The sequence below is a fragment of the Callithrix jacchus genome, chromosome 2 (genome assembly GCF_049354715.1).
Source record: "Callithrix jacchus isolate 240 chromosome 2, calJac240_pri, whole genome shotgun sequence".
Classification (NCBI taxonomy): Eukaryota; Metazoa; Chordata; class Mammalia; order Primates; family Cebidae; genus Callithrix; species Callithrix jacchus.
The window spans coordinates 90,116,662-90,143,269 of NC_133503.1; the positions used below are offsets into that span (position 1 = coordinate 90,116,662).

Sequence of the window (26,608 nt, forward strand, 5' to 3'; positions counted from 1 at the left end):
ATTTTATTTAATTAAATAAGGTAAAATGCAACCATTAAGAGATACCTTATTAAATGGAAAAATGTTCATGATACAGGAAATAAAAAAATAATAACTAGACTTCCAGTCTGCACTCCAACATAAAAAGGGCTTGGAAGTTGTTACTTCTATCCTCAAACCAAGACAAAAGCTTAAACTAAAAATCAACAACTCTACTTATCGCCACCAGAGAATTCAGGTCATGGATCAAACCACCACTGGGAAAACTGAAGACACAGGTAAATTCAGAAAACCCAGCTTACTAGGAACAGAAGCATCCAGAGCCCAAGCAGTTAGAACACTTAAACAGTAACTGACAAATTACCAGAGGCTGAGTACAGACTTGTCTCATCTTAGGAAGGCCCAATCTTAGGGGCACGCCAACATTTCTTTAAGTTTTACCTACAGAATTCCCCATGACACAGTAAAGATCAGAGAAAAATCCCTTCATGCTTTGGACAAGAAAAGGGGAAAGAAACCATTCTGAAATATGCTCAGAGCATTCTGTTCTACTTAAGGCCTGCTCTCAAGAGAAACTACTTTGCCAGCGCATCCTCTGACCTAGGGGAAGAGTGATTAGACAATTGGAGCTTATCTAGCTTTCCCAACTCAAATAAGGAAAGGAAAAGAAAAAAAGGGGAAAAAAAGCTAAAAAACTCTTCTGAAGCTCCCAACCCAGGATTCTGACCCACTAAAAGAATGGAGATCTAATAATAACAGTACAGAACACTTACCCTCCCTGATACCTTACCGCTCCATCAACAGGGCTCCAGAATAATAACAATCACAAGTGAGAGAGCTCCAAGACACACACTCTAATTAACAAAGAGTTTCTAAGGAAAAGCAAAGACAACAGAATATTTAAAAAAAAAAAAAAGAACATAGCCATAGTAAATAATAAACACAGCCTAACTCCTAACGAGATAAAACCTCACATTAAAGGCCTATTAATCTCATTTGCTATTACTCAACATATTATTTTTGACTTTCAACAAAAAATTGCAAGCCATGCTAAAAGGCAAGAAAAAGCCTATGATTTTAGAGACAAACATTAGAACCAGATTCACATCTGGAGATTATCTGATAAAAAAAATTTTAAATAACTATGATTACTGTGCTTAGGGCTCTAATGGGAAAAGTTGGTAATACACAAGAACAAATGGTCATTGTAAGCACAGAGATAAAACTCTAAAAAAGAAAGCTAAAATAAAATGCTAAAAATCAAAACCATTGTAAAAAAAAATGAAGAATCAGAAATAATCAGCTTGAAGACATGTCAATATAAACTTCCTGAACTGAAATGCAAAAAAAGAATGAGAAAAATAGAACAGAACATCTAAGAACGGCGGGACAATTACAAAAGATATAACATGCATACAATGAGAACCCTAGAAGAAGAAAAAGATAAAGAAGCAGAAGAAATATTTGAAGGAATGATGGCTGAGAATTTTCCAAATTAATAACAGACACCAAACCACAGAAATCTCAGAAGACACCAGGCAGCATAAATATCAAAAAACTCCACCTAAACACATCATATGCAAACTGCAGAAAACCAAAGATAAGGAGAAAATCTTGGAAGAAGCCAGAGGGAAGAAAACACCTTACTTATACAGGAACAAGGTTAAGAATTATGTCAGACTTCCTTTCTGAAATCATGTAACCAAGAGGAAAGTGATGTGACATGCAGGCATACCTCATTTTATTATATTCCACTTTATTGTGCTATGCAAATGTTGTATTTTTCACAAACTGAAGATTTGTGGCAAATATGCATCAAGGAAATCTATCAGCGCCATTTTTCCAACAGCATGTGCTTACTTCATTTATCCATACTGGCATTTTTTAACAATAAAGTGTTTTTTAATTAAGGCATATATATGGTTTAGATCTACACATAATGCTATTGCACATTTAATGAACTACATTGTAAACGTAACTTTTATATGCACTGAGAAACCAAAAACTTTATGTGACTTGCTTTATTGCAATTTTAGCTTTATTGTGGTGATCTACAACCAAACCTGCAACATCTCCAAGATATGGTCATATATAAAGTGTTGAAAGAAAAAAGCCACAACCTAGAATTCTGTATCCAATGAACTTATTCTTCAAAAATAAAGATTAAGGGAATAGAAAGACAAGCCACAGACTGAAAAAAAAAAATTGTAAAACATATATCTGATAAAGGACTTGTTTCTAAAATATACAAACAACCCTTAAAATTCAAGATAACAAACAATCCAATTTTAAAATGAGTGAAGGATGTGAATAGGCATCTCAACAAAAAAGACAAATAAATGGCAAATAAGCATAGGAAAAAATGCTCAATACCATACATCACTAGGTAATTGCAAATTAAAATAATAAGATATCACTATATACCTATTAAAAAATCTAAAATCCAAAATGCTGACAATAAAAAATGCCGTGAAGGATGTGGAGCAACAAGAAGTCTCATTAATTGCTGGTGGGAATGAAAAATGATAAAACCATTTTGGAAGCTGGTTTGGCAATTTCTTACAAAGCTAAACATAGTCTTATCATACCATCCAGCAATCACACTCCATGGTATTTACCCAAACAACTTAAAAACTTATGTCCACACAAAAACCTACACATGAATGTTTATGGTAGCTTTATTAATAAATGCCAAAAAATGGAAGCAACTAAGATCTCCCTCAATAGGTATATGAATAAACAAATTGTAGTACAGTCATACCATGGAATATTACTGAACAATAAAAAGAAATGAGCTTCAATCCCTGAGAATTCAGGAAGAAAAGGGGAGAGACAAACAGGTGAAGCACAGTGGATTTTTAGGATAGTAAAACTATTCCGCATGACACTGTAACAGTGGACACATAAGTTTACCCATTTGTGAAAACCCATACAATTGTATAACACAAAGGATGAATCCCAGTGTAAACAATGAACTTTAGCTTATCATAATGGATCCATACTGGTTCATCAATTGTAATAAATATACCACTCTGACCAAAGATGTTAATAACACGGGAAACTATGGAAGGTAAAATATGTAAGAATTCTCTGTACAATTTTTCTGCAAATCTGGAACTGCTCTAAAACATAATCTATTTTTAAAATAATCATTATGAAACAGGAAGAACGTCATTACCCCATTCTGTAAAAAAAATTATGAATATCTATACAGAGAAAAAGAATGAAGGTTTTTATCAATGTGGTAGAATTATGGGTCACTTTTTTTTCCTTTGTGCTTTTCTAAATTTTCCACAATGAATACAATTTACACATAATGCTTTCAAAATTGAAAAAAAAAATAATTTTTAAGTATTCAGAAAATTAAATACTTTTGCAAAGCTCACTCCACATAGATTAGTAAGTAACGCCACTGAAAAAATATAAGCTTGCTTACTTACCTTCAGGCATAACTGTCTGAGTCATCCGTGATCCAGCATTAGGAGCAATGGTGTTACAGTGAATGTTGCTTTTCCTGCCCTCTATTGCAAGAGTATTTGCAAGGCCCAGAAGACCCAACTTTGCCGCACTATAATTTGCCTGGCCAAAGTTGCCATATATTCCTGAAGCTGATGAAGTCATAATAATCCTAAAAAGAAAATCAATCTCTCAATATCATCTTTTCCATAGTTTGATAACATTGTAACTCTAACTCTGTTTTGGTACTACTGGACCCACCAAAAGCAACTATGTGTACTGTCATTAGCTTCTTACAATCATGATTCATGTATCTAAAATAATATTAATTTAAAAGTAACCTCTCAAAATTCAACTACAAGATTTAACTGTTTCAAAAAGATTCTCTGGCCAGAACCAAATGATCTTACACTTATGCTTAAATGTAAGAATGTGTGTATTCATTATCTATCAAAAACAATATATATTTACAACTATAAAATAACCTTGTAACATCTAAGTTAAAATGTTAGCAAGAAATATTGGATCAAACAGTTCTAATATTTCAGTCCTCATCACTTTGCCTCTCTCCCTTTATGAATAATATTAAATGCCTCATTAAAACAATGCCATCTCAAAATCTGACACAACCTTACCCACTCTACTTAGGTTAAGTAAAATAAATCGTATCATTTATTTTCAGAAACTGTCAGGACCAGGATAAACTAGAAATCTCCAACAAAAACAGGCATCACAAGCAATTTGCTTGTATTAGGTATATATGAACGCTAAAGTAACAGGAATGACCTCAACTCTAGAGTGCAACAGAGGACATATATTAAGAGTACTAGCACTGCCACAATGAGTTACTTATCTACAAGCAATCATGAGAGGCCCTACAGTTCTTAAACAGTTTATAAAAACTAACTCATGTCTGACTAGCACCAGCCAGCAGGAAATAGCCATTCATCTCTCCCCAGTTGGGAAGATATAAAATAACATTCGAGTTACAGAATAAGCTACAGCCGAATCCTCAATGTGTGCACTACTTTCTAAAATGCCAGAAATTAAGGCAGGAAGATCACTTGGGCCCAGGAGTTTGAGACCAGTCTGGGAAACAAAATGAGACTCCGTCTCTAACAAAAAATTAAATCATTAGTCAGGCATGATGGCACACACCTATAGTCACAGCTACTTGAGAGGTGGAAGTGGGAGAATTGCTTAAGCCCAGGAGATAAGGCTGCAGTGACATAAAGTGCATGCTCATGCCACTCTACCCCAGCCTGGGCAAGAATGAAACTATGTCTCAAAATAAAATAAAATAAAATAAATTGCCAGAGAACAGCAAGAAAATCTTTAATAATAAAAAGGGGTAAAAAGTAAATACAAATCTGTCCAGCTCAGCCAATCTGTGACTAAATAATACCAATTTAATGAGGGTATGTGCCAAAATAATCTGTTAAAAGCATGTATATATCTAAAGATGTTTTCCTCAATGTCAAAAATCATTTCACAACACTTCATATAATCTTTCCCTATACACAAGAAACCCCCACACAACATCTTCAATCCCCCTTGACAACCACATGCAATTCTACCTTCCATATTTCTGTTTCTTCATGTGATCCCATGCTGCCCTTGTCACTTGGAATGAGCCCCGCAAATGAACTCTGTGGATTATATCTAAAACAATAAATTATTTCTATTAAATATTTTATTAAATTTAGATAGGCATGTCTGAAAGTTAATAATAAGCAATGTATTTATACAAAGATGTTCATTTTATACCTAATGTATAAAATCACCTACTGTCCCACCCCAATGAGTATTTTGCCTTTGTTCCAGTTACGCTACTGATCAATAGTTCACACCCAGACTTACAACAGCTTTCCCCATAATTTATAAAATAATTGTAATGCCTATGCATATCTAAATACTATTACTTTATACCCATGTTATGTAAAAATGTGCTAATATAAATATCTAAGATTTTTACAAATATAATTGGCACTCAACACTAACATCAGTTAAAGCATAATAATAAATCACATCATTCATTAAGAAATACTTAGAAAATACTCACTAGTTCCCTATTGTTACCATTTGCAAACGAGTGCATAAAAGAGAGGCCTGTTTTCACAAATTTCCATCTAATGAACAGACTACTTATGAAACATTTAGATAGAAAACTCTAGATTTTAATTGTCAAGTTTTTAAGCATTCTTACTTTTCTTAAAACAAATATTTTCATGAGTATATTAGAAGAATGTAAGAGTGAAAAGAGGAACTTTAAAAAAAAAGACAGAAAGGTAGTCAGGAGTAGTGGGCTTGGTAGGTGAAATCAGAGAAGGAAATACCTCAGTCCCATCACAGCACCAAGAAAAGCACCAACATAAGCTCCCTTGCCAGCAAAGCCTATCTTTCTCAGCTTGTTTTCTACCCCAGTTGTTGTAAGAGAAGCAAAAACTAAAAGCTCTTCTTAGTTTAATTCTAAATCAATGATATTAACTCTTCTTCCAAAAGATGGTAAGGCAATATTCCCCAGAAACCCACTCTATAAACAATGATACCATTGTTTCACCTCAGTTGTCATGCCTCAGCCACCACTGTTCATTTTAGTTCTGATGGCCAATGAAAGTAAGGACAAAGAAGAGCAAAATTAAAAAAAGAACTATTCTTAACTGTGATTTATTCATTATCTAAACTCAATCTTGCCAATTCGGAAAGGATGGAAAACTTTCCTATTACTAGAAGCTTCAAAATTACATCCAGGTTTTGTCCTACCCTGTTCTAAGATCTCCATCATTTTTAGTGCCCTTCCTTGCATATCCTGCTCTTGCTCTTGAAAAAGATTCACACAACTGGATAAGCACGTTAAAGGCTGTTAGAGTTAATACTGCTAGAAAATGCTGACCACCTCTTAAGGAGAAAAAGGAGGGAGAGGGAAACCTGAAGAAATAAAATCCTTTTAGATAACTTCTGCAAAATGATTTACATTTTTTAAACGTATTAAATGTTTTTTAAAAGAGGCTACTTCTAACTATTCATCATTTACAGTATACAGTTTATTCATCATTTATATTAGCAGCAAAAGTAGGTAGAAGCAGATTTTTCCATAAATGCATAAATTTATCAAATATTTAAAAGGCTAAATGGATAAGTATGTTCCACAGAGACATATTAAAAACAACTTACCCCAGTCTTCATCACTTATCCTAGCAAAGGAACGATCCCTCAGAATTCTAAAAAAAATCGATGTTGTATAGGGTAAGAAGGGAGATAGTATACACTTTAAAAAAATATTATATGCACATCACTAAAAATGAAAAAAAGAAATACTCACCCAGCATTGTTGACCACAACATCTACAATATAGAAAGATGAAAGTCACATATAAAAGCAAGCCTATTCATTTCCATTTGCTTACAACTCACATTTCTCTCAAAACTGTTTTTTAAACCATGAAAAAGTAGATATAATAGGTAAAGAGTACTATCAAAAGTTTATATCTATATCAAAAAAAAAGGACTCACAAAAGCCTAAGTATCACATTATATCGAGCACCTTCCTCTCAAACTAATATCTGTAAATTTTCCTACCTCTCTATCAAAATTCTACCCAATTATTTATAGAATTAGCTGTAGTATAACTCTTAGGTTCTGAGGATTCAGAACCATAAGCCATTCTACACTTAACCTCAAAATTCACTTCACAAGTTAAAGTTGGAATTTTCCTTGCTACTCAAAAGTACAAAGTCCAAAAAGAAAAACATTAGAGTTACAAACTGATGCTTTATCTTGATACATAATTATTTTCTCACTATGAAAGAAAATTAGTTTTTAAGGTTCAGCCTTCTTGTGGCTATTTTCACTCTCTGATTTCACATTTTTATGTTCTCTATCCCTGTCAGATGACATGTGAACATGGTTCTTATTAGTTCAATCTAACATAATTAGAAAAATAAATATGCTAGACCAAACAAAAAAGGGGAGCGCACATTCAATTAACAATAGGCAATGTTTTTCAGATTGTAAACATGCTTGGCTTATCTTCTGTGATGTCTCCACCCAGTAATCCAGTAACTTTTATTAAGAGTGTGTGGGACTAAACTGGAAAGATTAGCTAGAGAAATAACAGACTAAACAATTAATTTGAAATACTTCTTAAAAATTAAGATTTTTATTATAGAGAAATCATCTTAAGTAATCTGCAAGACATTGGATCATCTTAATCCAAATCATTATAAGTATCCAAAAGAATCCACTAGAGGACGGGCGCGGTGGCTCAAGCCTGTAATCCCAGCACTTTGGGAGGCAGAGGCAGGTGGATCACGAGGTCAAGAGATCGAGACCATCCTGGTCAACATGGTGAAACCCCATCTCTACTAAAAATACAAAAAATTAGCTGGGCATGGTGGCGTGTGCCTGTAATCCCAGCTGCTCAGGAGGCTGAGGCAGGAGAATTGCCTGAACCCAGGAGGTGGAGGTTGCGATGAGCCGAGATCGCGCCATTGCACTCCAGTCTGGGTAACAAGAGTGAAACTCCGCCTCAAGAAAAAAAAAAAAAATCCACCACTGGGTCCTCTGTTGCCAAAATACTGGTTTACTTTTTATCTTGTAAACACCTTTGAGGTTTAACTGAATTATTTTAAAAAGGGCACTGAGCAAACACGTGTAAGTTTTTTTAAGCACTTAAGGTGCGGAAAAACAAATTCCATACATATATCCATAAAATTGCCACTCAATTAAGCCCTTTATGAAACAAGTAAAATAATTAACTAATAAATAAAATTTGTAAATCTGATTATGAAGAAAGAGATATCTGTTTAGTAAATAAAAGTAAACAAAAATATTTTATTAGGAAGGTAGAAGTTGCTCCATCAGGGCCGTAACGCACAGAAACATCACCTATTCTTCCAAACGCATCCAGTGCTGTCTTCACAACCTTCTCTCCTTCTTCCACTGAATCTGAGGAAAAGGAAAATTTGTATGAAATTTCAGCCATCTCCCTTCCAAATGACTTCTAAATTCTGTGAGTCAGAGTACACAACAGATCCTATTCACCCTACAGAAATTACAAGAGATATCCATATCTGTAATAACTAATTATATCATATGCTCACTAATAAAATGTTAAACAGAACAAAGGCTAGAATCATGAAACAGTCTACATTGAAAGTTTAAAAAATTCTCACAAATATAAAATATGTAGTCAGAGAACTTTGGCAGACTTAGAAAATCATAATTATACTGGAATGCTGAGATATTTGCTCAAAGATTACTAACGTGACAAACAGCATTAGTTGAAGGAAAATAAATAGTATAGTTCTCTCAAATACCATACCATACCATAGTTAGCCACTGCTTTTCCACCTTTCCTTCTTATTTCTTCAACAACCTTATCAGCAGCCAAGGAGCCTTTACCAACTCCTTTGAAGTCCCCTCCCAAATCATTCACTGTAATACAAAAACAAGCAAACAAAGCAAATAACAATTAAATTCTAGACTTCAAAATGTGTGTATGTGTATGTGTGTATGTGTATGTGTGTGTATGTGTCTGGGTATGTGTGTGTATGTGTCTGTGTGTGTGTTGAAAATGAATTTCTAATTACTAGCACATCCCTTCAGTAGTCTGCCCAATTCCTTCCTACCCTACCCCATTGTTACTAAACACACCACATGCATTTTCAAAATATGCCTCTTCATTTTTTAATACAAACATAAATAAACAGCAAAAATAGGTTCTCCTCATGAAAATTTTAACTATGTAGTGTTTTTCCTCTTTTGAAAATTAAAAAACACTGGGCATACTGGCCTACACCTGTAATCTCAGTACTTTGGGAGGCTAAGGTGGAAGGACTGCTTGAGCTCAAGAGTCCAAGATCATCCTCGGCAACATAGCTAAATCTCATCTCTACTAAAAAGCAAAACAAAACACAAGTTGGGCATAATGGCATGTATCTGCAGTCCCAGATACTCGGGAGGCTGAGGTGGGAGGACTGCTTGAACCTGGGAAATCAAGGCTGCAGTGAGCTATGATCATGCCACTGCACTCCAGCCTGGGCAACAGAGCAAGACCCTGTCCAGAAAAAAAAAGAAGAGGTGGGAAGAAAAGTTAAAAAAAAAAACACTAGGGGAGGGACAGCATTAGGAGAGATACCTAATGTAGACGACAGGGTAATGGATGCAGCCAACCACCATGGCACATGTTTAACTATGTAACAAACCGGCATGTTCTGCCCATGTACCCCAGAACTTAAAGTACAATGAAGAAAAAACATGATTTAACCCATTTTTCAGGAAAAAAAGAAAGAAAAGAAAAATGTGAAAATCATTTTAAGATTAAATACACAGGAAAAAAAACTACTATAAGATCGAGCAATCCCACTTCTAGGTTTTTATCCAAAAGAACTGAAACACTAGTCATATTTATAATAGCTAAGATGTGGAAACGACCTAAATGTCCGTGTATGGATGAATGAACAAAGAAAATGGGGTATATACATGCAATGGAATATTATTCTACATTTATAAAGAAGAAAACCTGCAATATGTGATAGTCTAAATAAACTCTGAAGACACTATGTGAAATGAAATAAGTGAGTCACAAAAGGACAAATACTGCATGAGTCCACTTATGTGGGATATCTAAAATATCAAAACACATTGAATCAGAAAATACAATAGTGGTTGCCAGGAACTACAGAGAAGCTGGAAATGGAGAGTTGCTAACCAATTAATAGAAAGTTTCAATTATGCAAGACAGATAAGTTCTAGAGATCTGCTATACAACATAATACCTTACCAATACTACATTGTACATTTAAAACCTTGTTAGAAGAATAGATCTCGTAAGTATTCTTATTACCACGATAAAAAAGTTTTTAAAAATTAAGCACACAATGTTGAAATAACTTCTTCATGATAAGAAAGCCTTTATGTCTAAGAATGGTTATTTTAAAACAAGCATGAGCTTAAAATATTAGACAGAAAATCATATTTTCAGTTTTTACAACACACACAGTGTCTAGAATAAAAGAAATAAAAAACATTTATTAAAAGAGGTCAAAAATTACATTCAGAACCAATATATATTTGGTATCTAATTTATACCATAACTCCATGTTCATATGTTTAACAACTGATCAAACTTACCATATAACATCTCCCTATATCCAATTATGTATTTACCAACATTAATTAAGAATTTACTATTTGCAAGAAAATCTACAGAGGGACACACAAATGAGTAAGAATGGTGCTTGCCCTCAAAGAATTTATAATCTATTGAAAGTTAAATATGTGGTGGCCACAGTAATATACAGATTTTAGCATAAAGTATATATCCAAGCCAATACAACCAAATAGACACAAATTACAAAGTTAATTTACACAATAATTTGTGAAAAAATTTACAAAATAACATGCAAAAGCAAATAAAAAGATACATAGCTAAATGCCAAATAACTTGGAAAAACATAACTTAAGAGAATTGCTTGAAATGAAGAATTTGCATTATGAAATGATCTTCTCCATAGGGTTATTGTATAGATTTTGAAAACTATAACAAGTTACTAATTAATAAATAGCATAATGGTATATATGAAAATATAGTTATGATTAACACAATTTTTAAAACACCATTTTTTTTCTTCTGAAAAATTGCTCTTTTTAAAATTGTGATGAAGGCTGAAAGTGGAATTGGATAAATAGGTAACGGGGTGATACAGAGGAAAAGGCAATGCCTAAAATCAGCTAAGGCACATATATTTTCACTTAACTTTTTAAAAACAGGAAATGAGTTTTTTTAAATGTGAACTGAGATTTTTTTCTGACCGTATAAGTCTTACTGCAAATAAAAATCCTACAAAGACACAAAATAATAGAAAGAGGCTTGTATTACACCTCAAGAGATAGAAAAAGTGTTATGATTCTCAAAAGACTGAATTCTTATTAATTGTACATTTAAATGCAATTATTCAAATGACAGGAAACAACCAATTAAAAAATACCAAGATTTTTAAGTTAGCTAACAATCTCTCATGACTCTTTTTAAGCAGAGGAAAGTTCAAAAGCAAATTAGAAAATATGATACTTAAGTGAAGAGAGAATTGTTTGTGCAATGAAACACTACCCCCAAGTGGAAATTTTACAAAGCGCAACAGAGAAGGCAAGCATTGAAAGCTGGACAAATAATTTATTGAGATCAATGATAGGCAGTTAAATAATATTGGGGTAAATTTATCTAAAACAAATCTCTACATTAGAGACCACTAAATTGACACTGACCCATTCAGCCATCCCACTATCACCAGAGCGAAATCACAGAGATTAAAACCTTAACTAGAATTCTAAATACTGGTTAAATGTCATCAAGATGGCCAACTAGAGGTGCCCAATGCTTGTCTCCACTGCAAAGAAGGACCAAAACAACAAATAACAGCACTTCATGTAGAATGTCCAAGGGAGAACATAAAAATTCAGCAAGGAAGTGACAAAAACCCTCTGAGGCACAGAATCTCTGCATGGCAGCTTAGAGGAGGAAGTGAAGCATCCAGCTGGAATCAGCTCAGAGCTGATATGGACTTCCCATTGTGAGTAGAAGGTTAAGTGGGAGACACCTAAGAGTCACCATTACCATCACAAATACCTATAATCTTAGCTACTGAAGAGTTCCACAGTTCACAGACCCTGGGGCTCAGTACAGGGACCTGCCTGGAGTATACACAGCTGAATTCTCCTGAAAAGGAAGGAACACATGCTGAGTCCTCCTATCCCATGAGACCCAAGCAGTTACAATACAACACCATTTGGGGAATGGAACCACTGCTGGTGTGTATCCTGACCCAGAGGCCAATAGCCCAGACATCTCCACATACTAGGGGTGCCATCTGCCATTATCCCACCATGTCCACACAGGAGACTGCAGGATCATGACCTCAGCTAGTTTCAGTGATACCACTATGACCTCAGCACCTAAGTCCATGCAGCACCCCACACTCCAAAAAAAAAAAAAAACAAGACATTCAAGTACAGTGGGGAAGCTCTCACTGGAAAGGGAAAGGCTGACATACACATTCCCCAGGGACCAAGAATTAGCCTCGCCAGCATCTGTCACCTCAAGCAACCATGATCTATCTAGCAGTAGAGCAACTATGTGCCACTTGTCACCCACCAGGGACTGAGGACTAACCCATCTGGCAATCCCTGTCCCCAGAAAAACTGTGCCACTGTCTCCAGAAACACCAAAGTCAAGACCACTGAGGCACATGCAGACATTGCTGATGTGCTAATATTGATTACAGCCAAAGAAATCACAAGGCAATTACACTTCTGTGCCCAACCAGAAGCTAAACCAAACACCCAACCCAAATGATTTACAGAGAAAAAAGTCTTTCCCTACAAAAGTTACTGCATGAAAGTGAAAGATGCAACTCTTCTACCAGACACACAAATACCAATGTAGGAACAAAAGAATATGGGAAAACAGGCCAGGTGTGGTGGCTCACACACCTGCAATCCCAGTACCTTGGGAGGCCAAGGCAGGTGGATCACTTGTGGTCAGGATTTCGTGACCAGCCTGGCCAACACGATGAAACCACATCTCTACTAAAAATAACAAAACTTAGCCAGGCATGGTGGTGGGCATCTTAGTATTGGTAGTTCCAGTACTAAGGAGGCTGAGGCTGGAGAATTGCTTGAACTGGGAGGCAGAGGTTGCAGTGAGCCAAGATTGTGCCACTGTACTCCTGCCTGGGCGACAGAGTGAGACCCTGTCTCTAAGTGAGTGAGTGAATGAATGAATGAATGAATGAGTGAATGAATAAATATAAAAAGATACTTCTCTTTAAACAATTATTTTAAGTAAAAAAAAAAGAAACATGAAAAAACAAGGAAACATGACACCTCCAAAGAAACACAACTCTCCAGTAACAAACCTAAATAGAAGAAAAATCTATGAAATGCCTGAAAAGGAATTCAAATGATAATCTTAAGGAAATCTAGTGAGATACAAGAAAATGTAGATAGATAATACAAGAAAATCAGAAAAACAATTAATGATCTATGAGACATTCAACAAGATATATATATATCATTGAATGATATATATTTTATGTATATATATATATATATATAATTTTTAAAAAGAGCTTAAGAATTCAATGAATAAAGTGTAATGATAGGGTGTTCACACTCGTGTTAAGACATGGCCCCCTCAAACTTTGCCATTAAATAAACACATTACCCACCTGATAAGGGAACAAAAAAGAATTCAATGAATGAAATTTAAAAATATAACTGAAAACTTCAACAACAGACTACATCAAGTAAAAGAAAGAATTTGTAAACTCAAAGACAGTTCTTTTGAAATAACCCAGTCAGACGAAAAAAAGGCAAGAAAAGAAGAAAACATTAAAAAGAATAAAGAAAGCCTATGGTAAACACAACATTAACTAAACAAATTTTTACATATTTGAGAGTTCAAAAAAGGAGCAAAGACAGGCATAGAAAACATTTTAGCTGAAAACTCCCCAAGTCCTGAGAGAAAGATGGACATCCATATTTAGGAAACTCAAAGATCTTCAAATGGATTCAACCAAAAAATGTCCTCTCCAAAGCACATTCTGGTAAAACTGTCAAAAGTCAAAGACAAAGAGAGAATATTAAAAGCAGCAAGAAAAAAGCATCAAGTCATGTATAACAGAATCCCTACTAAACTAATAGCAGATTTATCTGCAGAAACATTACAAGCCAGGAGAATGGAATGATACATTCAAAATGCTGAAAGAAGGTAAAAAAAAAAAAAAAAAAAACCTGCCAGCCAAGAATACTACTCCAGCAAGCTATCCTTCTTAAATAAAAGAGAAACAAAGTCTTTCCGAGACAAGAAAAAAATCGAGAAATTTATCATCACTAGACCAGTCTTACAAGAAATGCTTATGGGAATCCTACATATGGAAATGAAAGGATGAACTACCATCATGAAAACATGTGAAAGCTTAAAACTCAATGGCAGAACAGATACACAAATGAGAAAGAGAAAAGAATCAAATTTTATCACTACAAAATAAACCACCAAACTGAAGAGATATATAATAAAAGATAAAGAAAAGAACAAAGAACATACAAAACAACCAGAAAACAAATTAACAAAATGACAGAAGTTCTTAATAATCAATAATATCAATAATAATCTTGAATAGAAATGAATTATATTTCCCAACTAAAAGATATAGATTGGCTGGATAAATTTTTTTAAATACTCAACTATATGTTACCTATAAGAAACTCACTTTACCTGTAAAGACACACACAAACTGAAAATGAAAGAATAGAAAAAGAAATTCTACACAAATAGAAATAAAAAATAAGCAGGATAACTACATTCATAACTCAGTATGCACAAGGCATTTGTTCCAGGACACTCCACACACACCAAAATCCACGCATACTCAAGTCCTGAAGTTGGCCCTGCAAAATCCATGTACACAAAAAGTAGGCCCTCCATATATGCAAATTTCACACCCTATGAATATTGTATTTTCTACTGATATTTGACTTTTAAAATACATATGTATAAGTGGACGTGCACAATTCAAACCTATATTGTTCGATAGTCAACTATATACTTATATCAGATAAAACAGACTTTAAGTCAAAAACAGTATAAAGAGAAAAACAAGGTCATTATGTAAAGATAAAAGTATCATTTCGGCAAGAGGACATAACAGTTTTAAATATATATGCACCCAACACTGGAGCACCCAGATATATAAAGCTAATGCTACTAGATCTAATGAGAAAGACAGTCTTCAATACAATAATAGTTGGGGACTTCAATACCTCACTCACGGCATTGGGCAGATCATCAAGAAAGAAAATCAACAAAGAAACTTTGGACTTAAACTGCTCTGAAAACAAAATCGACCTAACACACCATTGCTCTATAAATAAAATGGTCATAATAACTGTTAACAGAACATTTGATCCAACAGCTGCAGATACACATCTGCACATGGAACATTCTCCATGAAAGACCATAAGTTAGGCCACAAAACAAGTCTCAATAAATTTTTTGTTTGATATGATTTTTATTTCTAACCACAATGAAATAAAACTAGAAATCAGTAACAAGAACTGTGAACCCAGTACAAATACATACAAACTAAACAACATATTCCTGAATAACCAATTGGGTAGCAAAGAAATTAAGAAGAAAATTTAAACATTTTTTGAAACAAATGAAAATAAAAACACAACATACCAAAGCCTATGAAAAACAGTACGAAGAGGGAATTATAGCAGTAATTGCCTACAGGAAAAGTAGAAAGAATTCAAATTAACAACCTAAAAATGCGTCTCAAAGAACTAGAAAAGCAAGAACAAACCAAATCCAAAATCAGTAGAAAGAATAAAGATCAGAGAAGAAATAAAATTGAAACAAAAAAAGTCACTGAAACAAAAAGTTGGTTTTTTGAAAAGATAAACAAAACTGACAATCCATTAGCTAGATTAAAAGAGAAGACACACAAATAAAATCAGAAATGAAAAAAAAAAGACATTTACAACTGATAAAGTCTTCCAAGAGAGAAAAGAGCAGTATCAGACAGCTTTACTGCCGAATTTTACCAAACATTTAAAGAAGAACTAATACCAATTCCTCTCAAACTATTTCAAAAAATTGAAGGAGGGGAATGGATTTCTTCCTAACTCATTCTAAGAGGCTGGCATTACATTGATACCCAAATCAGACAAGGACACAACAACAAAAAAAAAAAGAAAACTGAAGTCCAATATCCCTGATGAACACAGTCACAAAAATCCTAAACAAGATACCAGCAAAGTGAATCCAATTAGAAGATTATACATCATAATCAAGTGAAATTTACCAAGAGATGTAACAACGGTTCCATGTACGTGTATCAATAAATGTGATACATCATATCAACAAAATAAAGGAGGAAAAACCATCTGATCATTTCAAGAGACAGAAAAAGCATCTGATAACATTCAATATCCCTTCATGATAAAAACTATCAACAAATTAGGTATAGAAGGAATGTACCTCTACACAATAAAGGTCACATATAACAAACTTGCAGCTAACCATACTCAGCAGGGAACAGTTGAAAGCTTTTCCTCTAAAAACTGGAACAAAATAAAAATGCCCACTTTCACCACTCCTAGTCAACATAGTACAGGAAGTCCTAGCCAGGGCAATTAGGCAAGGGAAAGAAATAAAGGGCATCCGAATTAAAAAAAAAAAAAAAGGACGTCTTGGTGAGGCTGGTCTTGAACCCCTGACCTCAGGTGGGAAAAAAAAAAAAAGAAAAGAAGGATGTCAAACTGTTCCTGTTTATAGAAAAATCTAAAGACTTACCCAAAAAAACTCTTAGAACTGATAAATGAATTCAGTAAAATTGCATAATACAAAATCAACATACAAAAATCAGTAGCATTTCTATACACCAATATGTCAGGCTGTTTCTGCATTGTTATAAGAAATATCTAAGGCTGGGTAATTTATAAAGAAAAGAGGTTTAATTGGAGCATAGTTCTGCAGTCTGCACAGGCAGGGCTCCAGCATCTGCTCCTGGTAAGGCCCTTGAGAAGTCTCCAATCACAGCAAAGGCAAAAGGGGAGCAAGTGCATCACATGACAAGAGTGGGAGCAAGAGACAGAAGGAGGAGGTCCCAGACTGTTTTAAACAACCAGCTCTCACATAAACTAACTGAGTGAGAACTCATTTATCACCAATGGCTTGGTGTTAAACCAATCACATTTCAACATGATTTGGAGGAGAAAAACATCCAAACCATATCAACCAATAACAAAGTAGCTGGAAAAGAAACCAGAATGAGATTGCTCTCGTTTACAATCACCAGAAAAATAAAATAAATTCCTAGAAATAAATTAACCACCGAGGCAAAAGATCTCTACAATAAAAACTATAAAATACTGATGAAAGAAATCAGAAGGGGACACAAAAAATGGAAAGACATCCCATGTTCATGGATTGGAATAATTAATTACTGCTAAGATGGCCATACCACCAGAGTGATCTACAGGTTCAATTTAATCTCTATCAAAATACCAGTGGCATTCTTTTGTTGTTCCTAGACATTAGACAATCAGGGAACCAGTGACATTCTTCAAAGAAATAGAAAAAAAAAAAAAAATCCTAAAATTCACATGAAACCACAAAAGATCCCAAATAACCAATGCAATACTGAGCAAAAAGAACAAAGCTGAAAGTATTACATTACTTGACTTCAAAATATACTATAAATCTATAGTTACCAAAACAGCATTGGTAGTGACATAAAACTAGATACACAGACCAATGGAACAGACTAGATAACACAGAAATAAATCCACACATTTAAAACCAATTGATTTTCTACAAAGGTGCCAAGAACATACATGGGGGAAAGGACAGTCTCTTCAATAAATGGTGATGGGAAAACTGGATACCCATATGCAGAAGAATGAAATTCGACCCCTATCTCTCACCATATAAAAAAAATCCTCACAAAATTTATTAAAAACCTATACATAAGACCTGGAACTATGAAATTATTAGAAGAAAACATAGGGAAAACATTTCAGGACACTGGTTTAGGGCAAAAATTTTATAAATTGACCTCAGAAGCACAGGCAACAAAAGCAAAACTAAACAAGTAAGACTAGATCAAACTAAAAAGCTCCTGCACACCAAAAAAACAATCAACAGTGAAAGACAACTTGTAGAATGGGAGAAAATATTCGCAGACTATTTATCCAACAAGAGATTAATATCCAAAATATATATTTTTAAAAACTCAATACCAAAAATAAACAATTCTGTTTTTTACATGGCAAATTAGTTGAATAGGCACTTCTCAATGGCCAGGCATGGTGGCTCACACCTGTAATCCCAGCACTTTGGGAGGTTGGGACGGGCAGATCATTGCGGGTCAGGCGTTCAAGACCAGCCTGGCCAACATGGTGAAACCCTGTCTCCACTAAAAATACAAAAAAATTTGCCAGGTGTACTGGCAGGTACCTGTAGTCCCAGCTACTCAGGAGGCTGAAGCAGGAGAATTGCTTGAACCAGGAGGCAGAGGTTGCAGTAAGCTGAGATCACGCCACTGCACTCCAGCCTGGGTGACAGAGTAAGACTCTGTCTCAAAAAACAAACAAAAGACATATAAATGGCCAAGTTTACGAAAAAATGTTCAACATCACCAATCATCAGGAAAATGCAAATAAAAATCACAATGAGATCATTTCAAGTTAGAATGGCTACTATCAAAAAGGCAAAAAAAAAATAACAAATGCCGACAAAGATATGGAGAAAATGCAACTCTCACATGTTATTGGTGGAAATGTAAATTAGTACAGCCATCATGGAAAACAGTACGGAGGTTATTCAAAAAAACTAAAAAGAGAACCACCATGTGAATTAATCCCATTGCTGGGTATATACAACCCAAAGGAAAGGAAATCAGTATGTCAAAGAGGTATCTGCATTCCCATGTTTACAACAGTATATTCACGAGTCAAGTATGGAACCAGCCTAAGTGTTCATCAACAGATGAATGAATAAAGAAAATGTGGCACACAATACATAATGGAATACTCCTTAGCCATTTAAAAAAAAAGAATGACATCTTGTCATTTTCAGCAACATAGATGAGCCTGGAGGACATCTTAAGTAAAATAAACCAGGCACAGAAAGATAAATACAGCATGTTTTCACTCATATGTGGAAGCTAAGTAAGTTGATCTCGCAGAAGTACAAAGTATAATACTGGTTACTGGAGGCTGGGATGCGTAGCAGGTTACAGGGGAATAGGAAGAGATTGATTAACCAATACAAAATTACAACTAAATAGAAGGAATAAGTTCTAGCGATGTATAGTACTCTAGGGTGATTACAGCCAACAATAATTTATACCATATTTTCAAACAGATAGAAGAGAGAATTTTGAATGTTCCCAATGCAAGGAAAGAATAAATGAGGTGACAGATACGCTAATTACTGATTTGATCATTACACACTCTATACAGGTATCAAAATACCACACTGTACCCCATAAATATGTATAATTATTATATGTCAATTAAAAATAAGAAAAAAATCATTGGTTACATGCTGAAAAGCTTAGATATAGCAAGAACATTAAAAATACTTTTTGTAACTATATACAAAGAGATGTGTATCCATAACATCTGACACTGTTACCACTTAAATGCACAGCTAAAATTCTAGTAGTAATAACAACAACTTATATTGTTATGTGTGTACTTCACATTTCAATAAAACCACTATGTACATTGATGCATTTAATCTCCAGATAGCTTTTTAAGAGACTGGCAGTAACAACTGTTCCTACTTTCACAGATAAGAAAACAGTTTGGAAAAGATTATCTTACCACAGGTCTCTAGTCTGTAAGAAATGGCAAAGTTTACACTAGAAACTGGACCTACTACAATATCACTCTGCTTCTTTAATGCTTTAAGCAAGATTCTTGTACCCTAAAAAGATCATTATTTCCACTAAGACGAAAGAAATAATATTTGTCGGGGAAGATACAAAGGAAAAGATAAACCAACCACCAACTCAAATAAATAGCTTTCAAATGTAGCACAAAAATGGTAAGACTATGATAGTCAAGGGTCAAGTCTTTTCAGCCCAAATCATTAAAATATTCGAAAGTGTGATACATTTGGAAATTTTCTATACAAAATCCAGTTCATAACCCTGAAGGTTTTTTCTTAACATAAATCTTTTCCTCATTTTTGTCCTTTTAAATAAATCAGTGACTTGGATAGTCTATTAACTACAGAAGATTTTTCCTAGAAAGCATTCCCAAAATTTTACCAAATATGTGCTATATTGGGAATATAAGAATATTGGTAAATCCTTTATTTCTTGAGACAGGGTGGCACTGTCACCCAGGCTGAGTGCGATGGCACAGTGATAGCTCACTGAAGTCTCAAACTCCCAGGCTCAAACCATCCTCCTGCCTCAGCCTCCTGAGTAGCTAGGACTACAAGCATGTACCACCACACCTGGCTTTGTTTTTGTTTTTGTTTTTTGGCAAAGACAGTAGGTCTTACTGACAGCAGGTCTTGCTATGCTTCCCAGGCTGGTCTTGAACTCCTGGCCTCAAGCAATCCTCCTGCATCACCCTCCCAAAGTGGGATTAAAGACATGAGCCACTGCACCCAGCCAGGATCCAGGAAATTCTAAAAACACACTTAGAGCTAATAAAAAGTATTCTATAAGTAGGTAAATAAATACTAAGTACAAGGTACCAAATTATCAGGCAATGACAGCCTGAAAATGGAACCATCTGTTTGTGAGAATGCCTGTTACCCTACATCCTCACAACATTGGTTATCATGGTCTTCAGTCTGACAATTAAATGATTATAAGTTGTAGCTCATTATTTTAGTTTACTTTTTTTTTTCTTGAGACGAAGTTTCGCTCTTGTTACCCAGGCTGGAGTGCAATGGCGCAATCTCGGCTCATCGCAACCTCCACCTCCTGGGTTCAGGCAATTCTCCTGCGTCAGCCTCCTGGATAACTGGGATTACAGGCACGCACCACCATACCCAGCTAATGTTTTGCATTTTTAGTAGAGACGGGGTTTCACCAAGTTGACCAGGATGGTCTCGATCTCTTGACCTTGTGATCCACCCACCATACAATTGTTAATTGTATCCATTAACAATGACATATATATAAAAACTACTTTATTTCCAAAGTAAAATGTTGCTTCCAATTCTACAAAACTGAAATAATTTTTATATGTGCTAACAGTGACATTCTTTGTGCTGATTAACCCAAGAAGCATATATAAGGATAAGAGGGCAATAAAATATTACAAATGTATTTCCTTTTTGAAGGGGTTATTTACCTTATACATATACTTTTAAAGAAATTCAAGCCATGTATATTCAAGAAGTCCTTTTTCACCCTTTGCCCTTATTCTGCTCTCTCCCAGAGATATCTAGGTACCTGCTACTAACCATTTCTTGGATGTCCTCCCATACAGTTCCATTTTCTTTCTTTTTTTTCTTTTTTGTAGAGATGGGGACTCACAATGTTGCCCAGACTATTCTCAAACTCCTGGCCTCAAGCAATCCTCTGCTTAGCCTCCCAAAGCACAGGGAATCAGGCATGAGCTACCACACCCAGCCTCCTATTTCTATGCTTGATGTCTTTCCTTCCATTTTGATAAAGTTTCCCATGACAGACAATAGCATTAAGAATTATTTCATTGATTTTAGAGCTATGGGCCCAATGGAGATTTTTATTCCTCTATTATGTTTATGTCCTTACTGCTATCAAATCTATTTGAACTGATTTAAATTAAAAATGCATGTGCAACAGGACTATTAAAGATGGGAAAAATTAAACAACACGTTATGTCAGGGAAAGACAAGCGTACTAAAAGCATAAGCTAATGGGAGTTAGTCTAGTTGAAGACAGTGTCAGGTTCACCCTTAAGTTTCTCTACAGCCAAGGAAATGGGAAACACAGGGTTATCACACTGTTTTCACTTTTGGTAGAAGGATGCAATCCTCTTAGTTCATCAGGAATCTTTTCCAGAATGGCCGTAACTGTATCTAAATATTTGAAAAAACTCCAACATATCATGGTAGTTTAGACAGCAGTATCTTAAATTAGGTCCCTTTAATTGACTTTGCCTCAACAATAAGAAGGCATCAAATGTATCCTTAAAGGGAGAAAAAAACTGAAAATGAGAGACTGGGTCATTCAAAGTTCAGTCCTTCAACCTCTTTTCCTGTTTATTTGTACTCACTACCCAGATAATCTGACTTAGTCTTCTGGCTTTAAATAACATCTATAAACAGAGAATACTCAGATTTCTCTGTCTAGCCTCAACCTGTCCCCTCAACTACAGTGTCCTATATCCCACTGCCTACTTAATATCTCCATCTGAAAGTCTAATAGGATTGTCTCCTCTGTGCCAATCTGTTCCTCCTTCAGTCTCTACTGTCTTAGTAAATGGCCACTCTATCCTTCTAGATGTTTGACTTAAAAATCTTGGGACCATCTGGATTTCTCTTTCCCTTATAATCCACATAAAAGCCATCAAAAAATTTTGCCATAACTGGGCCGGGCATGGTGGCTCACACCTGTAATCCCAGCACTTTGGGAGGCCAAGGCAGGTGGATCACCTGAGGTCCAGAGTTCAAGAGCAGTCTGACCAACATGGAGAAACCCTGTCTCTACTAAAAATTTTTTTTTAATTAGCCAGATATGGTGGCACATGCCTGTAATCTCAGCTACTCAGGAGACTGAGGCAGGAGAATCGCTTGAACCCAGAAGGGGGAGGTTGTAGTGAGACAGGATCATGCCGTTGCTCTCCAGCACTCTAGCCTGGGCAACGAGTGAAACTCCATCTCAAAAAAAAAAAAATTTGCCATTGCTTCCTTCAAAATATATCCAGAATTTAACTTATTTGCACCATTTCCATCCCCATCACATTGTCTAAACCACCACTATCTCTTATGTGGATTACTGCAAAAACCTCCAACTGGTCTCTCTGCTGCTGCTTCTTTTTTATGGAAAATTACAAAGCATATATAAATGTATCAATAGCTAATAAATCTCAACGTGCCCATCTTCCTTCTCCACTTCCATTCATGCTCCCCTACAATCTAGTCTCCAAACAGCAATGAGATTGATCTATTTCACCCTTAAATCAGGTCATGTTGCTCTTCTATTCACAACCTCTAATGGCTCCCCATCTCAGGGTAAAAGTCAGTCCTTACTCCGAACTAAAGGTCCTATGTGATCTGGCCTTCTACAACCTCTCTGCCCTCATCTCTCACTTTTGTCCCCCTCATGACTTTGCTCACTACAACCACGTTGGCCCCCTTCCTAACCCTAAAACATACCAGGTCTTCTCTGGCCTCAGTAACCTGGCCATCAGCTGTTTCCTCTGCCAGGGATGCTTAGGCAGCAAATCTCTCCTCAAAGCACACTCCTTCACTTCCTGCAGTCTCTCCTTAAAAGTCTTCTTTCAGCATTTTCTGTCCCATTCACTCATTTTTTTTCTCCATAGCACCTACCTTTATCTATTTTTACATACGTGTTTGTTGATTATCTGCCCCTCCACTGCCCCCCACTAGAATATATGCACCACGAAAGCAGGGATTCTGTTTTATTCCCACTATATTCCTCCAGCATCTAGAACAGTGTTTGCTATATAATAGATGCCTAATAATACTTGTTGGTTGAATAAATGAATCTATTTAATGTTAAGTCTATTAACTTTAATACATTTGTAAAAAACTGGCAAATGACAAAATAACAAATTGCTAAGAGCTACTCTAGCTCTTAAAATGACAAATAGCTAAGAGCTATTCTAAATTTATTCAAGGTTTCCCCCCATAACCCAGGTTGGTGATAGTCACGGAGATATTTAAGGGAGATGTGGGTATTTTATGTATGGCTCATTTATTACAAGCTAGAATTCACATGTGCTTTCTTATAATCTTTCTCCCTGTATTGTGTAAGTTTAATTCATCCAATCAGTATATATTCTTGTTTACTAAGTAAAGTACTATACTTATCATTGCAGAGATTATATCAGTGCCTAAAGCAGCCTGCTATAGTTTAAACATTTCTCCCCTCCAAAACTCATGTTGAAATTTAATCCCCTATGTGGCAGTATTGAGAGTTGGGGCCTTTAAAAGGTCATTTAGTCATAAGGGCTCTGCCCTTATGAATGCATTAATCCATTCAAGGACTAATGGATTAATTGGGTAATGAATTAACAGGTTATCATGGGAATGAGACTAGTGGCTTTATAAGAAGAGGAAAAGAGACCAGAGTCACCATACTCAGTCCCTTGCCATGTGACGCCCTGTGCCATCTTGGAACTCTACAGAATCCCCATCACCAGATATAGCCCCTCAACACTGGACTACTCAGCATACATAACTGTAGGAAATAAATACCTTTTTTAAAATACACTATTCCGTTTTAAGTGTTCTGTTATAAGCAACAGAAAATGGACTAAGACATGAGCTTTTACTCTAAGCATCTAGGAGAAACATGTATAAGGGGCTGGGATGTGCCTTGAGTCAACAAGATCTCAGGTTCAATTGATATATCCAGTGCTTGAGCAGAGCGACTCATATATGGTAAGCAGGCACTGATACTGGTTCCTTTCTTTTCCTCTCTTCCCTTTCCAAAAGTCTTTAATTTTTTGTCATTTACCCTCACCATAATCCTGAAAGTTAGGTAAGGCAGCTACAAACAGAGAGGTCATGTAATTAGGCAGCAGAGTCAGGATATAAAGCTTGGCCTCACTTAAAAGGCAATGCACCTTCCCCACTACAGTTCATCTTCCAGCTGTCAAGATCCCACAGTGGTTAAAAACACTGGCGCTAGCATCAGCACACAGGAAGTTAAGACTCAGTTCTCCCATTATTATGGAACTGCAGCACCAAAAAGGCATGTCAATCTTACTTTAAAAGACTGTAATTTAATTTACTCAAAGGTGTTACTTCAGTTCAAGAGTAGAACTGCCTTTCTTACTAAGGGATTCTTTTGCTCCTTCTTGTCAGTCCTTCCTGTGTTTAAGTCCTCAAAATAAAACTTACTATTCAGAGAACCAGATATAGTTCACCTAATGAGGGAACCTCAAAACTACCGAATTCCCAATATCCTACTTAAGATATGCACAAGCATTTCCTGAAAGATGTAATTTACACAAAAGCAAATGTCCCTTTTTACAGTATCAGCCTAAGGCTTAGCAGTTCTTATACCAAATTTAAATATTCCATAAGCTTTATATTATGGAATATACAACAGAGCAATCACATTAACGCAAAATTGGAGAGTATTTTAAATGGTACCCTAACTTTGGGCTTAGCCAGGAGACTTCCTTTGGTCAATGAAATGTGAGAAGTGGCAGGCTACTTCTAAAAAGAAGCTTTAAGAACCACTAAGTAGATCCATTGTTATTTTCCCTCTGCCCCAACAATAGCAATGTCCCAGATAGAAGCTGCTTCTCCAGCTGGAATCCTGAAATCAGGAAAACACACAGAGAAGAATCACAGGTGACCAGAAGCATGAAATAATCCTTTGTCATTGTAAGCCGCTGAGATTTAGAGGTTGTTTTAAATGCAGCCATAACATAGCAAAAGATGACATATAAGAAAAAAGCTACTTTATTTCTTAAGGCCTTACTTCTTACTGGCTTCTGAGCTAGTCAGGACAATCTGATTGGTCACTTTTCCAAAAGCAAGATACTCTGATGTCATCATAACATCCTAAGTTTGCTTATTCTTCTTTACTATTTTTTGCTTACCCAGGTAAAAATTTTGCTGAGCAGAAGAAATTTAACATAGGAGAAATATTAGTGTGTGTGGGCCAGGCATGGTGGCTCATCCCTGTAACCCCAGCACTTTGGGAGACTGAGGCAGGTGGATCACGAGGTCAGAAGTTCAAGACCAGCCTGGCCAAGAAGGTGACTCCCCATCTCTACTAAAAACAAACAAACAACAAAAAAAAATTAGCCGGGAAAAAAAAATTACCAGGAGTGGTGGCGGGCCCCTGTAATCCCAGCTACTCAGGAGGCTGAAGAAGAGAACTGTTTGAACCCGGAAGTAAGAGGTTGCAGTGAACTGAGACTACGCCACTGCACTCTAGCCTGGGCGACGGAATGAGGCTCCGCCTCAAAAAAAAGAAAAAAATTAGCGGTGTGAAGCAACCTGGAAACAGAGTGTCTATGGCGTACATGTAAAAAGGCTCACATAGAAAGTAGTGTGGTAGAGAAGAAGACAATCCACTGGTGGTCTAGAAAGTTCACAGTTAAGACACAGACTAAAAATGAATAGAAAACATAGTCAAAATTTCTGCATTTCCACAAACATTGAGTTCTCAACTTTAACACTAAACTAAAACTGGCTCTTCAACCAGGTTTAGGAAATATTTTTCTTCTGTATTCTTGGACTTTTACCAGGACTTGATTCAATTATCATCCCTACTATAGTAATGCAATGACAGAATAGATAGACACAGCCTCTTCATTTAATTTTTTCTTAGAATTCAAACATTTCTAATCGGAATTTAAGAAATTCAGAAGGAACAGGGAAATAAAGTAAAACTGATACAAACGAACACACTGTTAAAAAATGTTTTATAAAACAAGTTTATAAA

General features: G+C 35.5%; 1 protein-coding gene across 5 annotated transcripts in view; it reads right to left on the reverse strand.

The window, feature by feature from the left end:
- The window catches only part of HSD17B4 (hydroxysteroid 17-beta dehydrogenase 4), a 92,551-nt gene that overhangs the window by 61,279 nt on the left and 4,664 nt on the right, over positions 1–26,608 (reverse strand). For all 5 annotated transcript variants that reach the window (XM_008991633.5, XM_035291032.3, XM_008991634.5 and 2 more), the window contains exons 3-8: positions 8,763–8,870; positions 8,322–8,381; positions 6,758–6,779; positions 6,610–6,656; positions 5,013–5,097; positions 3,420–3,607 (exon numbers count right to left, since the gene is read on the reverse strand). In XM_008991633.5, coding sequence (XP_008989881.2) covers positions 3,420–3,607; positions 5,013–5,035 — 211 coding nt within the window. In that variant the 5' untranslated portion in view covers positions 5,036–5,097; positions 6,610–6,656; positions 6,758–6,779; positions 8,322–8,381; positions 8,763–8,870. The remainder of the gene's footprint in view (positions 1–3,419; positions 3,608–5,012; positions 5,098–6,609; positions 6,657–6,757; positions 6,780–8,321; positions 8,382–8,762; positions 8,871–26,608) is intronic.